Raw genomic sequence first — 23,345 nt, forward strand, 5'->3', positions numbered from 1 at the left:
GGTTAGGGTGCTGCTGGCAGTACCCCCCACGGGATAAATCGAGAAAAAAAAATTAACTTTTCCAAAAATAATAATAAAAAAATTTAAATAATAATAACAATACTGTAATAATAATAATAATAATAATAAAAAAGGCGGGAAAATAGGCGGACGTTCTGGAACGTCACCCGGGGCCTAAGGGTTACCGTAATGCTTCACCAACATACGACATAACACGTTTTATTTTATTGGGTATGGGTATAGTGGCTAAGACTCTTATCAGCTTGAGATTCAGAGAATACCTATGTTGTGGTGGTGGTGTTGTAGTGTGCAGTGCTAAAGATGTTTTTGCCTGATGCACATGGAGATGGAAAATATGATGCCTAACCTGGTATCATCAAAATTTGGGTGATGAAAAATGGTCATCTACATAAACTTTGAATCTAGTGGAGCCAATATAAACAAGGACCTGTTCTAAGAAACTTACTAAACCCATTTATAAATGCTATAAACACTGCAGCAAAAACTCAAAACTTTAAAAATTACAAACAATCAGTAAGTGCATCATGACTTGAGAGACAAAAGTAAGTAGAGCTTTGCCATACACAATAGTTAATTAAACAATGCACGGTCCCCCCAATAAGTATCGTTACGGTAGATTTTCCGTGACTACAATTTGAAACACTAGACAAAATATTTATATTATGGAATTATGAGGTAAGTGGGGTTAAAAATGATATTTCCATACTGTATATCCAGAATTGTGATGTTACACCAGTGAAACCAACAATCAAGGGATGTCTGTTGTAAGATGTAAGAAAAGGTAAAGAAAATACACCATTTCACTCGTACAATATTGGGGCTCTCACCAGATATGTTGGTGGTACAGTATACTAAAGAGCATGTGTGGAGTATTTCTTTTGGCTTGTCTTGGACCAATCATGTCATTTTCTGCATAACTTTCCCCTATTATTTCCCATTTCTTTTAACTTTCTATACCCCTTGATTTCTCAACCTTCACACAAAAAGAAGACGACAAAATCGTCTAGAGGCAATGTTATATCTTCATGTGACAACTTTGCCTTTCACATGCCAGACAGACATTTTAAAAGAGAATTCATATGGTAACAATGAATACCACTTCCCTTGATATATTTTAAAATCATTTTACAGGTCCAGTATTGTACCTTGAGAAATTCTGTGGTATTAGCCACTAATTAATAGAAATTAAAATACTGATGCAGATATTCACTGTCTGTTGCTGCCTAATAATAAATATATAGGATATTCTTTGTTATGCATGAAATCAAAATTAAACTGAACGGTTTGTGAACGGTCAATACAGTCAACCACAGGTAGGGATATTGGTATACACAGTTACTGTATCTACTATGTGGATCAAATTATATGGCAACACTATTGTACAGAGAACTTCCAGAATATTAAAATAACCAGTAATTTACTCAAAAGTTTTATTCCTGCAGATATTTTATAATTACTATACACATCCGGTAGGGTGTGTACAGTATATTTGAATACTGTACTGTACTGTTACCGACGTGGGGAGCAGGCATACCAACATATAATGATGTGCTGGAAAATACATCAAAGCATTTTGTCCAGTGTTTCAAATTGTACAGAAGGAAAAAGTAACTACACTTTTTGGCAGGAGGACTGTACATATTTTTATCACCAAAAATCATTATTATAGAAGGTATTCATTCATGTAAATATAAAGTTATCAAGCATACAATACTGAATAAAGTTATGTACTATTTCACTGCTTATTATCTGCCATGGTTTGGTCCAACTTCATAATACAACTGGGGTCTCTGCTCAATAATTAGTGTCACATTGTTCACATTTCAATTACAGTACTGTACCACAATTTCTTCACATCAATACAGTATGTACAGTAGCTAGAAAAAGTATCTGTGCATGCTATGTGAAACAACAAGAGACCACGGACGATTGGTATTAGGATAAGCGTGTTGTCTTCTTACACTCTGTGATAATAAACACTTAACCGTTTATTTTATTCCTATACAGCAACTCACTCCCTGTGTTGGATGCTGAATGGCGGTGGGTGAAGACACTCGTACCAACCCTGCCGAGACATAACGAGTTGGAAGTATAATTTCGGAAGTCATCGGACCCACCCTGTCAGATACTTTTTTAGCTACTGTACAGACAAATTAAATTGAGTAGTTATGTAATGATCTTGATAAATAATAATAAAAAAAGAACATTTCCAAAGTAGAGGAAATAATGTAATTTGACAGAATCACTGATAATAAATGATGACATCAAAGAACTGTAATATCAATTTACAATGTTAAATAACCCCTAGTATAGTATCTCATGGTTTGTAATCAGCAGTGTATCCCCAATATTGAATTGAACTGATTTTGCCTCCTGAAATCACCCACAATGGCTTCATAACTTAGAAGTTGCAATGACCATTATTAATAATCCCATAGTCTGTACACTCACTACAAAAAGTATCTTCAGAATTTTTTTCTAGACAATATGACAATGGAAGAAGGATTTTGACAACCCTACCAGGACAACAGGAGTCGCAGTGTTCATTTTGACATCCATCGGACCCCACTTTGCAGATACTTTATGTAGCGAGTGTACATCTGCAAGTGAAATGTTGAGATAAGTTAAGTTCATTTCCAAATAATAAATTTTATGGGCTCTACCAAAATAAATGAATAATCAGATTTTTGTTACTACTGTATGGGATTTGTTATTATTCTACACTTTCATTATGCATTTTCTTTTGTTTCAGAAGCTAAGAATTTTCAACGTACCCTATGTAATCACTTTTTTTCTTAACACTTTTCAGAATTAATTAGGAAACCCTTGACAACTATCTCTGTGTTTACAAGGTTTAACTTTTTGGGTTACTCCAGCCAACTGGATACAGCACTCACCTCATGTCCTAAAAGCTTCTGGTTTGTACCCAGGGCACACTGTCCATCCAGCTGTAAATGAATACCTAACCTACCTCCTTGTATTACTAAGTCTTTCATTCAATGTGCTGTATTTGTACTGCTGATGGGACCCACTTTCACTTTGTCAATACATTAATCTTACTATACTGTACTGCATGTGATTTATATGAGGAAGCAGCAGTGTGCATGAATTACTGGATACCTGGCATCAATAAGGTTCATGTCTTGGGGTTTAACTGCAGAAGGAAAACACAATATCAGAACATATGTGCTATCAGAGAGAATGAGTGACAGTGAATGTGATACGTTTGTTCTTGGTTTTGGCCACCCTGCATTTAAGTTCGTAATACTGTACATGAGGAACATTCTAAAAAGGCTATTTGGACTTGATAATGTAACTGCATATCTTGACTGCATACAGTATGTCCTGACTTAACTAACCTTGTGTTGTGTTAGTGACGTCAATTTTGTTGCTGGCTTGAAAACACCTTCCTCATTAATAACTCACTATTAACAATGTAAACTGATGCAACAAGATAACCTCCAAAATAATGACACAACACAAGATCACCAGAAAGAACTTTAAATAATGAGTACATACCCGGTATACTGTATTAAATAAATTAGTTGGAATGGTGAATACTTCTCCAGTTCTAGCCAATCAGTAAAAACCTCATGGCTAAGGGGTAAGGTTTAATTAACTAAAATGATGGTATAAAAGCCCTCATTCCCAGGTTAGTTAGCAAGAGCTTCACTAGCTACAATGTCAGATTTTAATAGGTATGTAAAATGTAATTTTTCTTATCACAGTTAAAAGAATGGATAAATATTGGGCAATATATCAACATCTTTTTTTTAAAATCTATGTTTATTTTTACCAAATTATATTATGGAGTAAGAATAAAAACACACTGCCATCTTAAAATCCTTGAGCAGGGCATTCAATAGCCTAGGGATCTAGGTTCCTAATACACAAGAATTTTTTTTAGATGCACTGAAGTTTAAATCTGCAGGTTTGACAGGATACATGGAAGTTTTACTGAGGGACCCTATAATTATGGTGTCTCAATGACCATTGAAGAAATGCATAAAGGCATACAATTCCCCAAGATTCATTTAGGATCAACTTCAAAAAGTCAAAAGGAACTTACTCACAACCAACCTGTTTAATGTCAATAATGTTGGTCCTTTGATGCTTTGAGTGGGGAAGGTGAAGTACAATCTAGTCAACACAGCAGCAACTTTTGGGGAAGATCTTCATCCAATTCATCACTTCAGAATGATGGACAAGACTGGTGCCCACTTAACCTTATACTGTACTGTACACTTCTGTGATTAAAAGTTTACACTATTTTTGTTAGCGTTAATAAAACACATCTTTGCTGCTTTGCATGACTATGTTGTTACAAAATACTGTACTTGTTTAATAGAACATGATGGATCCTAATTTTTTACCTCAACTATTGAGAATCCATTGAGACTCCTGTAATTTTTATAAATAGGTCCAAGGCTCTCCAAATTTTAGGCTACTAAATGCCCTGCTTTGATTGCAAAAAGTATATTTGTGGTAATTTTGGGTGATATTTTGATACATGTAGTACTGTGTCCAAAGAGAACTGCACTTACTGGTACAGGCTCTCTCTCTCTCTCTTTTGCTTTCTCTTAAAAAAATATACTGTAAAGATATCACCAAGCAAAACCCCAAATATTCAACACTTATGTTTCAATGACTGTTAAATGATACATGAAGCACAGGAATTATCTAGTGAAATATCAAGGTTACAAGTTACATACCCAAGAGGAAGTTGAAGAAGTTCCAGAAGCTATAGCTACAATACATAACCTCATGTTAAATTTCCTGGCATATCTAGTGGTGCTATCCGTAATATCTCGACCAATGATGGAATTGTGCAATTTTCACGCCATGCAACAATCATAACCAGTGTCTATCAGCATATGTTAGAGAAGTAATTCTACACATATACTCATCCTCCTCTTCATTAGATATCACCAGCCACATATGCAAGAATTGTGCTAAGTTTTCCTCAAAAATTACATTTTACTTTTTGTGATTCAATGCAATGTACTCTTGAATAATTGAAAGTTCACTTTTTTTTTGCCTTTGTTTCCTTATTCCTGTAACATTTGTCGAAAAAATTCTTGCCAAGTATAAAATAAAATGCACAATCTCAACAACAGATTCTTTAAGAAACTCCTTATAAAAGAAAATTCTTGGAATTTATTGTGCTCAAAGTTCTGGATGCTTTTGTGCTACTTCACTGCAAGTCTAAGATTTTTTCTAAACATTATATAACACTGACACAGATGATTTACACACACACTCTTAAATATGTTACATTATTAGAATGATGTCTTGTTGCACTATCATGACATGGGGTAGCTGGAGTACTGGGTTCTTATGTACACGAGAAGTTACACACTGTTGTTCTTTCACACAAGAGTTACATAAACTCACATGTTGAAGGAGATCAATATATACACTAAACTACCTCCTTTCATTCTGCCGGAGAAAACAAGATTTTTTTTAAATGAAAAGTGGATGATATTGTTTCTTTGTTAACTTTTTCCTGCAAACTGGGCACTGTTTCCTCTGTTTTACAACCTCTTCAATACAAGCTGAGCAGAAAACGTGACCGCACACAGTCGAGCATAAGGTACGTGAAGTATTTTGTATTGTAGCTAAAGAGTCTAAACAAACGAGGCACGAGATGGTTGGTTGTTCTGGTGGGGGTGGACTTGGAGGTGCCTGTGGGACTGTCATCTGTGCCACTCTGTTACTGTGTTCCTGAGCTATTAATTGATTTGCCGAGAGGGAATTTTCTGCTTGGCCAAGGATACGAGGTGGAGGCATCCTACTCTCTACTTCTGTCATGAGCTCGTCAAGGTCTCGAAGGAATTCAGGTGTCCGTGGCGCATCTCGAGGATAATCAGGTAGTTGCGGCGATCTGGATCTGCTTCGTTGACCTAAGAAGATAAAAAAATACAGAAAATAAAATTCAGTACAGGGATATTACAAAAGATCTACCCTTATGATTCTAGATTCAATTTTTAGCATTATAATAATAAATGTAAATGAATGTGTCTTTGCTATATGATGCTTTGTGGGTGGTGAAATGAGCTGTAGGTGATGAGAAGGAAAGACTAAAATTCCAAAGATGTTTACTGTATACAGTATATATATTTTCCCATTTGTACAAATTTACTATGATGCTGGGTAGCCAGACAAGTGCTGATCCCATTACAGTAATCTTAGCATTCAATAACTACCCAACTCCCATGGCACGGAGCTAGTCCACAGATGGAATTTTCCATCTCTGGGTACCAACAGTGCATGCATTTTACTGATGAATGTGCACTGGCTAGGGTACAGGGAGTGAATCCAGTCCTCCACTACAGCCGGGAACCAAACCTGTAGAACAACCGACTGTAGCTTGTCAGAACATTGTAATAGTATCTATTGAATGAACACAAATATTCCTACAAATGTGCAATGCTGGATATTTTCTGGCAAGGTTATTAATGGTGACTGTATTGACAGCCTATATATGCACTGAACCATAGAGGCAAAGTGCCCCAAAACACAATTGACTGTACTACTCCATCTGGAAGAGCACTTGGCACACTGCTCTTTAATAAAGTAGGGCCTGGCTCTATACAGAACTCCCAGGTTCAAAAAAGCAATCTCGGCTAAATTTTTGATAAAGCTTGCCATGGTGAGACATGCAGTAAGGGTCATGCCTAAAATCTAAATGCTGCATGATGAAAGGATGACAATGTTGTAATTTTGTTAGAAACACAAAAGGAAACTATGTTAAACTCTATATCTCAATTTCTTATTTTCACTTTCTCATTCTACCGCTATTATCATATGAATTTCTTTAAATCTACTGTAGTTTTGTATGAAATGCTGAAGCAATTCCTGATCCTCTTACAGTCATGTTTCCTGAAGCATTAATACCGTACTACAAACAAATGCTTCCAAAATGAAAATCCTAACATGCACTAAATGTGTGTCAAAAAGTACATTACTTGTACTCAGAGCCGCATCAAGACAATCTAGGGCCCCGGGCACTTTATCGAGAGGGGCCCCCCTTACCCCATCCCCCTACTTTTTTCAGGAAAAAGAAAGACATTGTAAATTTCAAATAAAGGTAGTTTATTTAATTATTATTTTTTGTGTGAATTCAACTTATAAAATAATAAACTATAAGGCCATTTCAAGCGTTTTCTCTAAGTTTTAAGTTGCATACATTCATCACCAGCAGTCGTACTTAGATTACTTGGAAAAAAAAATTACCTTTCAATAAAATAAAATCTGACAAAATTGTAGTAATAAGAATGACTGATTTTAATTAATTTATTGGAAGAAACAACCGTATCTAGATGAAGTACTTTATCGATGTATTTAACTGAACGTTGGCCTTTCGAGCTTTCATAGCAGCAAACTGGGAAACCACATCTTCAAAGTCAATCACGCATGTTAGATCGCTTTCAATGGACATGATGGAAAAGGCAGTTCAGCTTATCTTGGTTCATTGTAGCACGCCTTTCACTTTTCACCAGTTTCATTTTTGAGACGCTGCTTTCTGCTTCACACATTGTGACATGCAATGACAGAAATATTCTCAAAGCTATGCTTTGTTTTGATCCGAGAAACATTTTAGAAATGCAAAATCATCTGCGTGTCCTCTATAAGCTTCTTTGCGTTGTGCAAGACAAGTCTTCAGTTTATCTATGATTAGTGTGAAAGTTTGCACACTGAACATCTGACCTGAGGATTCTGTGACTTCTTCATCTGGTGATTTACTTTCAGCAATATATCTCTTTCGTTTTCTCTGACGTTTTTCTTCATGTTGATAATGTTGGTTTGTGCATGGCATGGTGTTCTTTGAATCATCTTCAATCTCGTCAAATTTTTCACGCATTTTCTCAGTGAACTCCTCTAAAGACTCAAGCAATGATGTGGCTGTCAGCAAATCCACACTTTCCTTTTGCAGAGTTAAGCTCACTTTATTGAACCGAATAAGTATTCTATTCCACATTTTTGCCACGAAACCTGTTTCAAGCTTCTCTAGGCCATCAATTAATCCATTTGCCTCTGACCTCATAGATTCAGGTACATCATCATTAGCCACAAAGTCTTTCATGTTTTCATATAGGTCTTAGTAGTTCAGGCACAATGCTTTTGTAGCCTCAGCATGGCAAGACCATCGCATAGTTGACAAGCGTTTTAAAGTTAAAATCTTGTTGTTTTCATTTGGAGTGAAAACCTTTGTCAAGGTAGCCCAACAATGTGTTGATCCTGAGCAGAAAGAATGAAGTTTGTCCAGCAAACCCAAACATTTTATGGCTTCCAAACAACAACTAACACTATGTACAGGGTACTCCTGCCAGGTTCAATGAATGGGCAGCACAATGAGATTATTTACATCTTTGATTTTTCTTTGGAGACCTTCATATTTCGTAGACATACTGGCAGCATTATCGTACAATTGTCCACGACAATTTTGAATATCTATGTCCAATTCATTCAATGAGTCCAGGACTTTATCACACATTTTTTCTTCTGTGTGACTACTGACGGGAAGGTAAAGCAAAACACGATCCACTGGTTCACCAGATGAAGAAATATACCGAATAGTGAATGCACGTTGGTCAGTTTTTGAAGTATCAGGTGTAGAATCTAAACATAAGGAGTAGTATTTTGCACTCTACATTTTATAAGATAAAAACTTTAAGCCTAAAACTAGCTTCACCCTGGCTGGGAGGGAGGGAGGGAGGTCAAGTGCCCCCTCATAATTTTGTCCAGACTAAAGGAGGTGCCGGACCATCAGTTCCCAGATAATCGGTGGTGTACCTGTACTACAGCCAGGTAAGTCCTCTTCGTTTAGTTGGTCAGTTGTAGGTGTAACATTAGGCTCAGCAGATGAGGTACTACAGCTAAGTTGGTCAGTAGCAGGTGTAGCATCAGCAGATGAGGTACTACAGTGTGGCAAGTCTTTTTTTCTCATTTTGGTTTACACTAGTATATTAAAAAAGAAGAAGTAACTTATTTTTTTTTAAGTTCAGCAGAATACTGTTGTTGTTTTTGTTTACTGGCTTTGTGTTTAGCAGCTCCATTTTAAACCTTTGCCACTCATTATTTTAATAACTGAAACTGAAAGCCAGAAATACAGAATAGAATATGATAAATATCATAAATTACCAAATTTAATGCATAGGTAGACTGGTAGATATTTGCAGTTCCTCAAATTCACGTTATACAGTACCATAACTCCAAAGCACAGAATCATATTCACCCAATGCACAGTAAACTTAGTAAAGACATAAAATCCAATGATAAATATGAATCAATGAGTGTCACGCCGAGCAGCTCTCACACAACACACCCAAGCACGTACATGATGGTCGAACGTGAGCACGAGACTGAACGAGTGACTGTTGATGCGGAGTATTTCTGCTCCGGGTGGGTATGGAGAGGGGTGTGTGCACTAGCATTCATATTTAAACAAAAAGATAGTGCAAACTGAGAAATACCAGTATATATATTAATTAGTAGTATTACTAATATAAATAACAGCTCCTCCCCCGACTTATGACCACCCAGACATACCGCCTCAGTCGTACCAAAATTTTGTCAAATTATGTATTTTCGAGTCCCAATTTCAGTGATTGTGCTGTGTACTGACAAAATTTTCGTTTGAAATTCACTTTAAAATGGCTGGCAAGCTTAAAAGTGAGTTTTGTGGTGCTGAGAAGAAAAAGAGACACCCATTTTGGATTTTCTATGCATTATTTAAGCATTTTCGACTTACGACCTGGATTTGGGTCCCTAACCCCGTCGTAAGTCGGGGAGGAGCTGTAATGTGTCCTTATACAATACAGTACTGCAAACATTTACTCTTTATGCTGCAATGAATGGGCTGCAAATTTTACATTATTATTATAACAAATATTTGCAAGCTCAAGGGCCTCCCCAGACCCAGGGCCCCCGGCCAGGGTCCTTGGGCACCATTGTTAATGCGGCCCTGCTTGTACTGGTTCAGGAACAATGAACTGTGGTGTGTCAATGACAAAAATACATAAGGAAGACACTGCCTGGTCCACTGCTGAGAGCAAACTACTTACAATACCTAAGAAAGTTACACATAGGTACTCATTTTAGAAACTATTTTATAGTAAAAACTTAAAAATAACAAGGCAAAATTCTCACCCCTACATGGTATACCGTACATATCAGTAATTCAGTCCTTCTTATTATACAGTATAACATTAAAGGAATACTAAAGAAAAGGAATAGTAAGAATTTAAAATTATGTTAATAACTGGTAGGTATGAAAATGACAAGTAAACTATAAAACATATACTGTACAGAAAAATGATAAGGGCCACATAAAAGAACTGATAAAAACATTGAGACGAGTAGAAACAGAAGAAAAGAGGAGTAGATGTAGGTGAAAAAGATGTCAAAGATAATATTGCAAGAATAAAATAAGAGCATCTGTGTGTCAGAAGAACAAGTACACGACAGTAAAGTACAAGATGTGCCATCACTGGAGAGCCCTGAAAAGATCTACCATAACTCACCATGATAAGAACAGTGGAGGAGTATGTATCTTCCAATACATGAAAAAGATAAAAAGTGAACAAGTCTGAGTGACTGGATCTGCAAGTGTGTGTGTCAAGAATACGTACGTCTCGTGGAAAGGCGCATTTCTCTCGGCAACCGTGGCATAAATAGGTTCGGTCTAGGGCGTGGGTTGTGGTCATCAACTGTTGCCACTGGTAAATCTTCAAGAAGGTTCCCGAACAAAAGGTTTGGGTTATGAAAGTCTACAGCAGGAGGCTCGAAATTCCACTGATTTTGTTGCCTCTCTGCTGATATGGCATTATTGTTACTATCGTCATTACTATCATCAATGGCACTATATCTTTCTGGACGAGTTAGGTCTTCAACTTCAGGAGGTGCATTATTATCACTTGTATTTCGCCTCCTTGAAGATATTCTTCTCTGTTCAGTCCCCAAGTACTGCAATACACATTAAATTCAACAGAACACAATGTACAAACACCGCAAAACTCCATTAAGTAATAATTAAATTAAAATCTACTTAGCTAAATGGTGCACACAAAGAAGATGGATTACAAATATAGTACCAACCTGTTATACAAAACAAAGCACTAAAAAGGTTTCACAAATCATCTTTATTTTCTATCATATCTTACACAGGGATTTTCCATGGCCACTTTTATCTCCTTGGAGCCAGCACTTCATAATTTTTTTATCACTGTCTAATGCAAGTAATGTTGATTGCAAAATATAGTTTGAGATTTAAGAAGTCAGGCCTACTTCATGGGTAAAACATACCGTATCTGAAGTTTTCTATTGGGAGTCTTTCAGTTCAAGAAGAGAACTTGTATATACTGTACTGAACATGGATAAAAAATTCACGGCTTTATTATGACATTGGGCATATGATAATCCTGGCTCTGGCTAGAAGCTACCAACTTGTGAACATAAAGTGATGCATGGCTGACTTTGTCCTAGAATTGCTGAACACACTAGACACAGTTGTTTCAACTGAACACTGTGCTGTAAGTTGGAAAATACAAGTAGATCACACAAAGGGCTGGACTGGACTGGCTACTACATTTAAAGATACAAAACTGTATACAGTATTTGATTATGTGCCACAGGAGCATTCTAGGACAAGTTGTCGAATGTCAAACAATGTCAGGATGCCTTCTTCCATTTTTCATATTTTTTTTATCCAATATACTTTTTATCATGCACACAAAAATAAGAGGTTATTTAGTTTTAGCTCCAGTTTGATTGCTATTTCAAATACAGACCCATGTCTGCTTCAGTCAGGTGTTGATTTTCATCAGTGCGAAAGCCTGGAACTTGAGTAACTATTAACTAGCTGCTGTCCAAATAGCCATTAATGTTCTTAAATTAGTATGTCAAGGATTCCACAAACACAAAGACTGTAGTTGAACCAATAGTCAGGTGGCTTTCAATACTGCTAACCAATTTGGGGGACTTGGCCATTACACCACACCCATATTTGCCAGCTGGGAGTTGATCTAATGATAGCCCATCCCTTCCCATCCCAACCACCATCCTCAGAAAAGAGAGGTTAGAAACAATGTTTACCCTCTGGAGGCAGGTCCAATTAGTGCCGATTTACTTGGTCAGCAACTCGCACCACGCTGACAGGTTGCTACCTTTTAGGGCCAGCAAACAAACAAACTTTACCAACTGATAAAAATAAGACCTTATATTGATCTTACTTGCATGATAACACTTACAACTGTGTCAGAAAAGAGCCTGACACTAAGCCTTTGCAATACAGGCAGACCCCAATTTATGAATATTGATTTACAAAAATACAGTTACAAAGAAAAGTTCCACACTTTAATTTCTGAACAAAACCCCCAAAGTTATTGAGACGGAATCATTATGAATACAGTACAGTAATGAAATATGCCGATCCTCAAAACTAACAAAATTTTTATGATACTAATATTTATCTTACACTGTATACGCAGAGTAAAGAAAACACATAAACCTAACTTACAATAACTGGTTGTTCTTGAGAGACAACCTCAACAACATCCACTTCATCTTCATCTTCACAGGTGAGATCCACAACACAAGGCTGATATGACTCTACATCAACAACCTCCTGCTCTGGTGATGCTGGAGAGCTGGTGGGTTCTTCATCTTCTGCTGCTGCGGCCGTCAAATTTGGTAAGGACTCATCAAGATCCTGTGTTGAATCAGGCAGAGCATCTGGAGAGGCCATGTCCGATGTGTGTGTACGCAACTTTGGATGCGCACTCTGTTAACAAATTTAACATTGTTTTACTTGTGTAAAATACAGCAATTATTCATATAAAACTTGTATACTGTACTACTATACAGTACTTGTAAAATTGTCTAATTATGGTCATTCTCCTAAACTTCAGAACAAGCACATGACAGGTACAGAGGTATCTGTAAAAAGTATTAATTCAGTGACTTTTTTACACAAAATTCTGACTATGTAAAACTTAGATTTAGCAATCCCTGGTGAAAGAATTATGGAAAAAAATGCGTTTTCAGCATCTTGCAAATCAACCCATGCAGAGCAGTGTTGCCTTCTCATACACCACTTACAACTGCAAATTCAACCAAGAAGCAAGATTAAATAACTGAACACTATAAGAGGTTAACAATCCCTTATATAAAATCATTAGCTATTTAACAATGATGCAGTGATTGAACTCTTAATACTGTTATGACAAAGACCTGCAGAGAGACCCTCGGCCAGACCAAAAGAATACATAAGGATGATAAACGAGCAGCTTTTACTGACTGGCAGAGCAACCCTCAGTCTCGGACCAAAGCTGATACCTTCATTAAGAAGAAAGCGGCAGCTCAGGGGGAACTACGCAATCTAAAGAACGACTGGCTTAAAAATAAAGTATGTGAAGCACAAAAACTTCCAGATCAGCACAAAATGTGCAACCTTTTCATTTCCACCAAAACATTTTATGGGTCAGTCACTCGTAGCACAGCCCCCCCCTCCGCTCATCTGACGGTAACCACATAATTAAAGACGACGAAGGCCTCCTTCAGCGCTGGAAAGAGCACTACCATTCATTTCTCAACCAAAACAGCGTTGTAAATGTCCTGACTACCGAGCAGGTCCCTCAGCATCCAGAGCTGACCCACCTCAGCTATGCTTCATCCCTGGATGAGGTAGCTACCACCATCAAACAGATGAAAAATAACAAAGCCTCAGGGTCTGATGGAATCCCAACCGAGGTGCATAAAGCAGGAGGACTTCTGCTTACCAGCCGTCTCCACTCTCTCCTGGAGAATATATGGGAAAAGGAGGAAATCCCCCAAGCTCTTAAAGACGCTTCCATTGTCAATATTTATAAGAACAAGGGAGACCGGTCAGACTGTGGCAACTACCGTGGGATCTCGCTGCTCTCCGTAGCTGGCAAGATTATCGCCAAAGTCCTCCGAAATACACTTCTTCCTGGCATGACATGAAATGCTAGTGACAGGGGGGAAGGAGGTTCAGGGGAAGAATAAAGGGAGGATTGAAGTGAATTTTAGGAGGAGAGAATAGGTGCAGTGGCTAAACACCGCTTGCGTGAGGGAGTATAAGTTGGAGGCAGCAGCAACTCGCCCGGACGCGGCCAGGAGGCGACAGGACAGAGTCAGGCTAGCGTCAGGTCAAGCGTCAGGTGCGTGTTGGGTTGGGCCATGGATTCTCAGTGCTTGGTCGGTTTGATTGTGTGTGTTGTTTTCTTGTGTGGAGGAAATGTCTTGGTCTTCTGTCTTGGTATTCTTCTTAGCTTGATGTAGATTTTCTTCTAACTCTCCTCCTCTTCTTGCTCTCTTGAAGTGTCCATTCATTCGTGTTTGGGTCTTGTTGTTCGTCTTCCTCGTGTCTTAAGTCCTCATAGGTGTGGAAGAAGTCGGAGACGGTGAGGTTGACCACGTGGGCTTCAGCTCCACGGGCCTCGTGGTGTTCTTGATTCTGTGTGGCGGGTGTCTTTTCTTGAGTTTTCTTTTCTTGGGTTTTCTTTTCTTGGTTTTTCTTTTCTGGTGTCGGACAGCTTCTTCACAACTTGGAGTTGCCCCTTGAGGAGCTCACTCAGCTCTGCTTGGTCCACGTGGGCAATTTCGGCGTGGGAGATTACTCCCAGCTTCAGGTTGTCCCACTTGTAGGCAATCATTTTAAATGGAATGCCGTTGATGTCTGGGATCTCCGCGAGTTGTACGGGCATACCCTTCTCGGCGAAGGTGATCTTGATGTCACCATGGAGCTTCAGTCGTTCCACCTTGGTGACCCCCATGATCTCATTAGTTTCAAAGAACTTCTTGAGAACTAGGAGGTTTAATTTCTTGGGGCAGGTCGGCGTATCCGGACGTATCCGCGCCACTGACACGATCTTTGCTGCCCGCCAGATACAGGAAAAGTGCAGAGAACAGCGTCGTGACCTGTACATGGCTTTCATCGATCTAACCAAGGCCTTCGACTCGGTCAACAGGGAAGCCCTCTGGTGGACCCTCAGCTGTTTTGGCTGCCCACCAATATTCATCGCCATTGTGAGGCAACTCCACGATGGCAGGAACGGCAGTGTCCTGCACAACGGCACCCAGTCAGAGTTCTTCGCCATCCAAACAGGGGTTAAACAAGGGTGTGTACTGGCACCAACTCTCTTTTCCATCTTCTTGGCTGTCTTCCTTACTCATGCCAGTGCCAGTACCAATTTAGCCAGCGGGGTGAACATCAACTACTGGGTGAATGGGGGTCTTTTCAACATAAGACAACTCCAGGCAAGAACAATGGTGTCGGCAGCTTCCATTACCGAGCTTCAGTATGTAGACTACCTCACCCTTGTTGCTCACAGTGAACACGACCTACAGGAGATCCTGAACAGCTATGCAGATGCGTAGCACACTTCGGCCTTGAGGTGAATGTACATAAGACTCAGATTCTTTTTCAACCTGCCCCTGGTTCACACACACCTCCACCATCAATCCAGCTTAATGGTACTACCCTCTCTAATGTTGACCACTTTCGGTATCTTGACTCCCACCTGTCCACCACTGCAAACAACGATGAAGAGATTCATTATCGGATCAGATGTGCATCTCAAGCCTTGGGTGGACTCCGAAATCGTGTCTTCAGCTGTAAGGAGCTGAAATTATCCACAAAGCTGCATGTATATCGAGCAGTGATCCTGCCCACCCTACTATATGGCAGTGAGACATGGATAACATACAGGAAGCACCTCAAGGCACTTGAAAACTTTCACTAATGTAGTCTACGTTCCATCCTCCGAGTTCGCTGGGAAGACGAGAGAACAAATGCCAGTATTCTTACTGACACCAACTGTAGGAGCATCGAGGCTACCATTATCCATGAACAACTACGTTGGACTGGCCATGTTACCCGCATGGACGACAGTAGACTGCCAAAGCAGTTACTTTACAGTCACCTAATTAACAGTAAACGTAATGCCGGCGGGCAATTGAAAAGGTATAAGGATAGTCTTAAGACAAACTTGAAAAGGTGCCAAATCGACGCCCTCACCTGAAAGTCGAATACTCCACATCGTTACGCTTGGAGAAGCACCACACAAGAAAGTGTCAAAGCTTTCGAGTTAGCCCGACTGCAAACCGAGGCAGACAAGCGCCAATGTCGGAAAGACGCTGCCACCGCCCCTCCCACAGTAGATGGAGCCCTCCACATGTGCAACGAATGTGGACGACGCTGCGGGTCCCGTATCGGCTTCTTTAGTCACCTTAAAACTCACTAACCTAGGTGACATCCCTAATAACTCGTATCATTGTAGCATAGCTGGATGATCGTCATACTTGATTCCGAGTGACAGCAAAGTAGTATATAGAAAACACCAACTCCTTGACCCAGTGAGACACTGTCTTTATTTTTTTAATACTCTATACACCGGTGATAACAATTTCTTGTGCAAATGCTTTGTTTTATTTTTTAATGAACATTCTCCTCTTTCAATACCCACAAAGTAGGGAAGTCTTTAAGAAAGAGGGAATATGTGGGGTTAAACGACCTAAAACATAGCACAGTATTTTACTTTATTTTTATAAATTTGGGGGTTCAAGTGTTTCTTTCACTGTTTTCAGCTGCTGGCACCAGTGTTATAAACGGTGAACGGAAATAAAGTCACAGGAAAAAGTCTCGTTACTTGTACACATTGACAACACAATATATATATGATGGCATTGCATGTAGGTTAGGGTAGGTTAGGTTTTTCCAGGCCTTTTTTTTGTGACTTTTTCTTGTGACCTTTACCTGGATTCTTATAAATATCCAACCTCTCCAATAGAAAATTGTGGCAGTTACTGACACTAACCTGAGCTAAACTAACCTAAAATATACAAACTAAACCAACCTAACCTAATTTACAGAATTAGAGGAAAGGGGTCATAACTCAGAAATGAAGCAGCTTCACAAGACACAAGTATTACCAGTGCTTAGATAATAAACTAAAAATATCTAGAAAAACCATACTTTGTTGCAAGGTCAAGGAGCCAATGTCTGTGTTCTGTATATATTAACTCATTCTTACCCTCATGTCCAACAAACTAACTACCATTAAAATGCAAACAGACCTTATTTATTAAAAATTTATGATAAGTTTATAAACACAATTCCTGAGATTAAAGCTTATTTCTGTGTATCAGTGTTAAGGAGGACCCTCCCCTCTCAGCTCTCATACAAACTTACAATATCCTTCTGTGACGCCTTTACTCATACCTATACTTGCACTAACCTGTACAATATCACATTTACCTTATAGTAGGCTAAATAAGCCATTGTAGATGTCCTCTCAGCATAGACCACTGTTTAAACTCTAACGTAGTCGGGGAAAAGCTTAGTTAGATCAAACCTTCATAAGTACACGTAGTCTGCCGCCTAAATTTAGCCCTTAACAACAAGCCACTGAACAATTTAACCAACATATATTTTACATTGGTGCTCCACTTCGTAAAGGTAACCTGTAACGACTGTACCAGGAGAAATTCTTTGATTATCGTTAACTCGAAACAACGACTCTGAGGAGTTGTCCACGAGTGGATTTTAATCTCCTTTAATTTGGCGTTCTGGAATTTTGAAAACCAAACTAATAACACTTGACGGATTTAATCACTGCTGCAGGAAGTATATAAGTGTTGTGACTACGTAGAATCTTCCTACTCACCTCTTCCATTGTAAATAACTTGAGACAAGTATCAAAACACGGCACAGCTGATCCTTCCTTAACGTCAATGTTGGAACATCGACTAGGAGGGTCATTAATATATTTTATTGGTTAATAACTTAATATATTGCCATATAACTAATTCAAATAATAAATCCACCACAATCAAGTTAACAAGTCTCTACGAATTATACTAAACAACGTTGAACCGACTGCAGCCTGCATCTGAAGTCGAGGGTTTGTCACAAGACACCTTTAAGATCGAAATTTGTTTGTCTTCACAGTAGCAACACGTTGGGGTGTTTCAGTACACATCTCACCAAATAGATAATGTATAAAAAATATCCAACTTTGTTCCTTTATCAGCAATTTCCGGAGGCACTCTCACTGAGCAAGCTCGTCCGTTGTACTGTACTGTATGTGCAATTGTGAACCAGCTTTTACAGTAACTATCTGACCGTATCACTAAAGAGTTATGACATTATAGTTATTAATGTATACTGAATAGTGTTTAAGATCATAATATGATCTTAAACACTATTCAGTATACATTAATAACTAGATGTCATAACTGTTTAGTGATACGGTCAGTACTGGAAAGGCTGCTTCACAATTGCGCGCGCACACACACACACACATATACATACTGGATACATACATACATACATACATACATACATACATACATACATAACTTATCTCTATTCATTGTATATTTTCAGCCTTCGGTCTGCCATGTAATCTTAATAAACCGTTAATTATTATTATTATTATTATTATTTACATAATAATAATAATAATGAATGCCCCATGTGTAACGAGCATGGCCGGCCCAAGGGCCTTCTAGGCGTGAATTTGTTTAAGGTGTAGAAGCTGTCGCCAACACAACAACCACACCCTAATTTAACGAGTTGCATGACCCAGTGTCAAGGAATAGTCCGAGAAGATTGGACAACGCCAACTGCACTGGCTAACCATTACCCCGGAATACGATCCGCAAATCGATTAACATCCAGGTCCCCAATTATTGCTAGGTAGACAGGCAAATGGCGTAAAGAAACTTGCACATATATTCACCCTGCCAGGGGATTGAACCCGGGTCCGCTCGCTTGCGAGGCGAGCATGCTGACGATTACACCACAGGTCGAATTGTTTACACACATATATACATGCATGCATACATACTGTTGTAGTGGAATTCTCCCCTACAAACGCTGTTTGTCGCTGAGTAGCCGACCCCACCAATTCCCCAGTGTATGCCTCGTGGTCTAGGTCAACCAGCGCCGCCATACACCACGGAGCGGGGGTCAACTGCTAAGCCACGCCTACCCCCGCTATTTAAGACCTGACCTCGTGGTGATCACTCTCTTTCTACCTACACCAACCAGCCAGCAACACCTCCTCCTCCTCCGCCTGCCTGGCGGTCCTCTCTCCCGCCGGCGAGCATGGCGACCCACAAGCTGTCCTCCTCTGACCATCCTCACCAACCAGCTCTCTCTACATCACGCTTGTAACCATGCTGCCTTCCCAGCACCAAGCTGCATTGTACATCCAATACAACATGTATATAGAGAGCACATCGTGAGTTTCCTTTCTCCATTCCATCCTGAGTGTGAACCAAACAACTCAAACCCCACACTGTACATACATGGATACAGGTACAGTCACCCAAAAAAGTCCTGTCGCGAACCACGATTCAGACTCGTGAACCCGAAGCAGTAGACACTGATACATTATTCTGTCCATAAATGCTTCGGATTCAAGAGTCTGAATCGTGGTTCGCGACAGGACTTTTTTGGGTGACTGTACATACATACATACATACATACATACATACATACATACATACATATTCCCACGTAATAGGTACAGTCGGCCACAGGAATAAGTATACACACTGCAGTTGTAAGGTCCAAAAATGATCTGGTAACGTTGAAACTGCGCATGCAGACGCATGGTGAAACTCAGCTCCTCCCACCTGTTATCTCTAACTATTTTATGTTTCCCCTTCTTTATTCCTCTATTTACTCCTATTCCTTCCTTTACTAATCCAAACATCAGCAAAAAAAAGTAGGGTAAGAGAAAAAGTGGGGGAGAAAAAGGGAGCTGTACAATAACTGCAATTCCATTCGGCAACAAATTTACTACCATTGGATACACTATATTACTTGTAATATAAACACAAGACACTAGTAAAACATTCACAACAAATGTATTTATAACATATATGTAGGAATAAAACAAATTACAGGTCATTTTGTAATTTTGTCTGTTCCGTCCAGGACAGTGTTACCAGATATTTTGTCACATGGCTGTATACTTATTCTTGTGGCCGACTACCTCTCATTAAGTTTATATTGCTTTACACTTACCATATATATTTGTCGTAATTATGAACAGTGTTACGATGGATGACCCAGTAATGAATTCAGTGCAAAAAATGTTGAAATGACAAACGTGTAAGGATTCACGTGCAAGAAGGCGTCATTAACCCGTTCCTTACATCCCACTCTAGTAAAGAAGTAAACAAAGACGGCGACAAACAGATACAGTATGACATTGTATTCTACCAACAGGTTTCCGGAATCACACCACACCCGCAGGCTGGTGTTTACACTTTTTCTCCCACTCTATTGCAAATACGAATGTAAATGGAGAATATATGAATTGAAGTAACATATTTTAATTCCTATCCTTAAAATAAAAAAAAAATCTCTTATATGAAAAGAAACTGGGAGGCTGGAGTCGTTTATGTGCTGAAATTTTCCTGTTTCCGGATTTCATATTGTATTGGATTGTTGTTTCAAGACTTCTTATCAAAGGCAAAATACCAGTGTAATTTTGATGACATTTGGGATTGAGTTAACCTGGATCACGCGAGCAGCCTGGATCACGCGAACAGCCTGGATCACACGAGCAGCCTGGATCACACGAACAGCCTGGAACAGCCTGGATCACGCGAGCAGCCTGATCACGCGAGCAGCCTGATCACGCGAGCAGCCTGGATGGATCACGCGAGCAGCCGATGGGATCACGCAGCCTGGATCACGCGAAGCAGCCTGATCACGCGAGCAGCCTGATCACGCGAGCAGCCTGGATCAGCGCGAGCAGCCTGGATCACGCGAGCAGCCTGATCACGCCGAGCAGCCTGATCACGCGAGCAGCCTGATCACGCGAGCAGCCTGGATCACGCGAGCAGCCTGGATCACACGAACAGCCTGATCACACGAACAGCCTGGATCACACGAGCAGCCTGGATCACACGAGCAGCCTGGATCACACGAGCAGCCTGGATCACACGAGCAGCCTGGATCACACGAACAGCCTGGATCACACGAGCAGCCTGGATCACACGAGCAGCCTGGATCACACGAGCACCCTGGATCACACGAGCAGCCTGGATCACACGAACAGCCTGGATCACACGAACACACCTTAAAAAGCCGTCTAAAACTTTCTTACATTAGTCTAAAATAACAATTTAAGTACTCTGAAATTTTATAGAATTACTAGACGAGTACTGTACTGTCATTCCCACTGCTGGAAAAACAAAACACAATAAAACATGAATATATATGAATCTATATCGAATTGGAGCATATTTTACTTTGTATTTTTCTATCGTCGATAAGACAAATCAAGTCCAAGAAGATACTTATAAAATTGGATTATTATTCCTCCGATCTTGTAAACGATACATTGGATATAAAAAGAATCCATAAGTTTTTGTAAATATGACTGTAAAGTATTACACAGTAAACACGTCTATCCGTTCTTATTATCTTATCAACGTCGCGTATGTTGATGGTGTTGTAATTTTACCACAAATGACGCAATGGGCCTCTCCCTCTGCTGGCAACATTAGAGAGAGAGAGAGAGAGAGAGAGAGAGAGAGTGAGAGTGTGTGTGTGTGTGTGTGTGTGTGTTTTAGGCGAACAGTCAGAATCAAAGATAAGCTACACGGTGTGGTCTATAAGCATGATGACCAGGAGGAAATTAAACAAAAGCAACAACTGGACAAACAAGCAGAAGATAGAATGTCATGTTCAGTTACAGAACTTTGAGACGTCATGTTTTCCTCCCTCGCCATGACATTCTAGGCTATGTGAAGTTTGTGAACCACCATCATCATCATCACCGCACGCCCTTAAAGACGAACACCACCTTAAGTATTTACACACATGAAATTTCAGTTCTGAGGTAATAAGGCTTACCGTTTCAGCCATAATCTTACATCATCGATTTTGCTCCAGATTTCAATTCGTGTACTTCTGAACATGCTGATTGCTCGTCGCCTATGGTTTTTCAAGGTCAGTTTTTTGGTGTTTGTGTTATTCTGAATGTTCTTACCAAACAAGGTTGACTGTAAGCTTTGCCGTAATCTCTGGAACGTCTGCGGTTTTTACCACATCTCGTAACACTCACTGATAATGACCTTTATATTACTACATACATACACAAAACTACGAGTACTCATAACCAATGCTTTATTCACTACCCCCCCCACCCCCCACCACACACACACACAAAAAGTACTGAGTAATGACACGTGCAACGCCACATTTAGGTACAGGTACTGAGTAATGAATGTTAGTTTGAAGCGTAAAACAAACCGGTGGGCAATTCTGTTTCTTGGTACAGATAAGAGCCGGTTAGTTACTATAACGTTATGTTATGTACCCTTATTACATGAAGTTAAGGTCCACCAACACAAGTGATTTGAGCGATTGACTGACAAAACGAGGTCATGCTCTGTGGTAATGGAATTTAAGATAATTAGTGTGGGAATATAAGCTTTTAAATTCCACACTGGAAAGAAATGTATCACTCCAGATAATACTGACCTCCACGCAGCGACAGAGGAATTAATTCTAAGGAACCTACATAAACTGAACTCCTACAAGAGCAGAGGTATTGATAGCATCCCAGCCAGGTTTTTGAGGGACGGTGACTGTTACGTTTTAAGTGCAGGAAAGTGGCTTTCTTACCGTAGAACTCGGATACCTTCACACTGGTTACTCACCCAAGAGATTATGGTGTATCACTACGTAGAATTTTGCTCTGCTTCCGGCACTCAATGCGTTATGTACTTGATAAATGATGATTTAGTGAATTCCACTAACTTCCAACATCCATCTAAGTTATTGGTTATACCTTGTCATAACCAATGAGTCATTACCCTTGGTAATAATGATAATAGAGGGATCACAGATACGGGCAGATGATTGCACTTACGTTTATTTGGCACAATTCCATACACTGGACTTATAATTTGCATGGATAGGTCAGTCACTCACATTCACGCCACAGTACCGTAAGTTATAAGGGAGAGTTTGTCAACCTGGTGAATTAATCGTTAGATCTATTAGGCCGGCCTGGAGTGCTCTTGTAGCAACAGGCCCTCACCATTGATCACTTCCTTTACAGGATGTGTTAACTTGTCGCTGGACTTAACAAAAATCTCGGGGATTTGCACACACAGACCCGTAGCACTGGTAGGACTGTATGACCCCTAATCTTAAGGCGTGAAGTGATGAACAGTACACCACTGTCTCACTGGCCTGCCCCCCCCCCCTACATGTCCCAGTCATGGCTGGCCGGTTACCTTATCTCTACCGTAAACAAACATTTGGG

At 39.6% G+C, this 23,345-nt stretch overlaps 1 protein-coding gene across 3 annotated transcripts; it reads right to left on the bottom strand.

Moving 5' to 3' along the window:
- Positions 1-1,434: 1,434 nt before the first annotated feature.
- On the bottom strand, positions 1,435-17,781 carry LOC121862861. 3 transcript variants are annotated; one of them, XR_006088291.1, is made up of 5 exons: positions 17,303-17,574; positions 12,542-12,805; positions 10,656-10,989; positions 2,542-5,924; positions 1,435-2,086 (listed from the first exon to the last, which is right to left on the bottom strand). XR_006088291.1 is itself a non-coding variant. In XM_042361204.1 (4 exons), exons 1-4 carry the CDS (start codon positions 17,718-17,720, stop codon positions 5,485-5,487), a joined length of 1,047 nt encoding a protein of 348 aa, XP_042217138.1. In that variant the 5' UTR covers positions 17,721-17,781; the 3' UTR covers positions 1,435-5,484. The 3 variants fall into 3 exon arrangements, 2 of the variants coding, with proteins under 2 accessions (XP_042217138.1, XP_042217137.1); XM_042361204.1 differs by lacking the exon at positions 17,303-17,574 and adding an exon at positions 17,712-17,781 and having other exon boundaries at positions 1,435-5,924; XM_042361203.1 differs by having other exon boundaries at positions 1,435-5,924.
- Between the last annotated feature and the right edge of the window lie 5,564 nt (positions 17,782-23,345).

The sequence above is a fragment of the Homarus americanus genome, unplaced genomic scaffold, assembly GCF_018991925.1.
Source record: "Homarus americanus isolate GMGI-L3 unplaced genomic scaffold, GMGI_Hamer_2.0 scaffold24922, whole genome shotgun sequence".
Classification (NCBI taxonomy): Eukaryota; Metazoa; Arthropoda; class Malacostraca; order Decapoda; family Nephropidae; genus Homarus; species Homarus americanus.

Excerpts from the sequence above, each read along its gene's own strand:
- LOC121862861 (XM_042361203.1), bottom strand. The coding sequence starts at position 17,326 with ATGGCTTATTTAGCCTACTATAAG. Across the intron at positions 10,990-12,541 it reads CTCAAGAACAACCAGTTATT|TACTTGGGGACTGAACAGAG; the intron begins GTAAGTTAGGTT and ends TGTGTATTGCAG. Across the intron at positions 5,925-10,655 it reads AATGCGCCTTTCCACGAGAC|GTCAACGAAGCAGATCCAGA; the intron begins GTACGTATTCTT and ends TTATCTTCTTAG.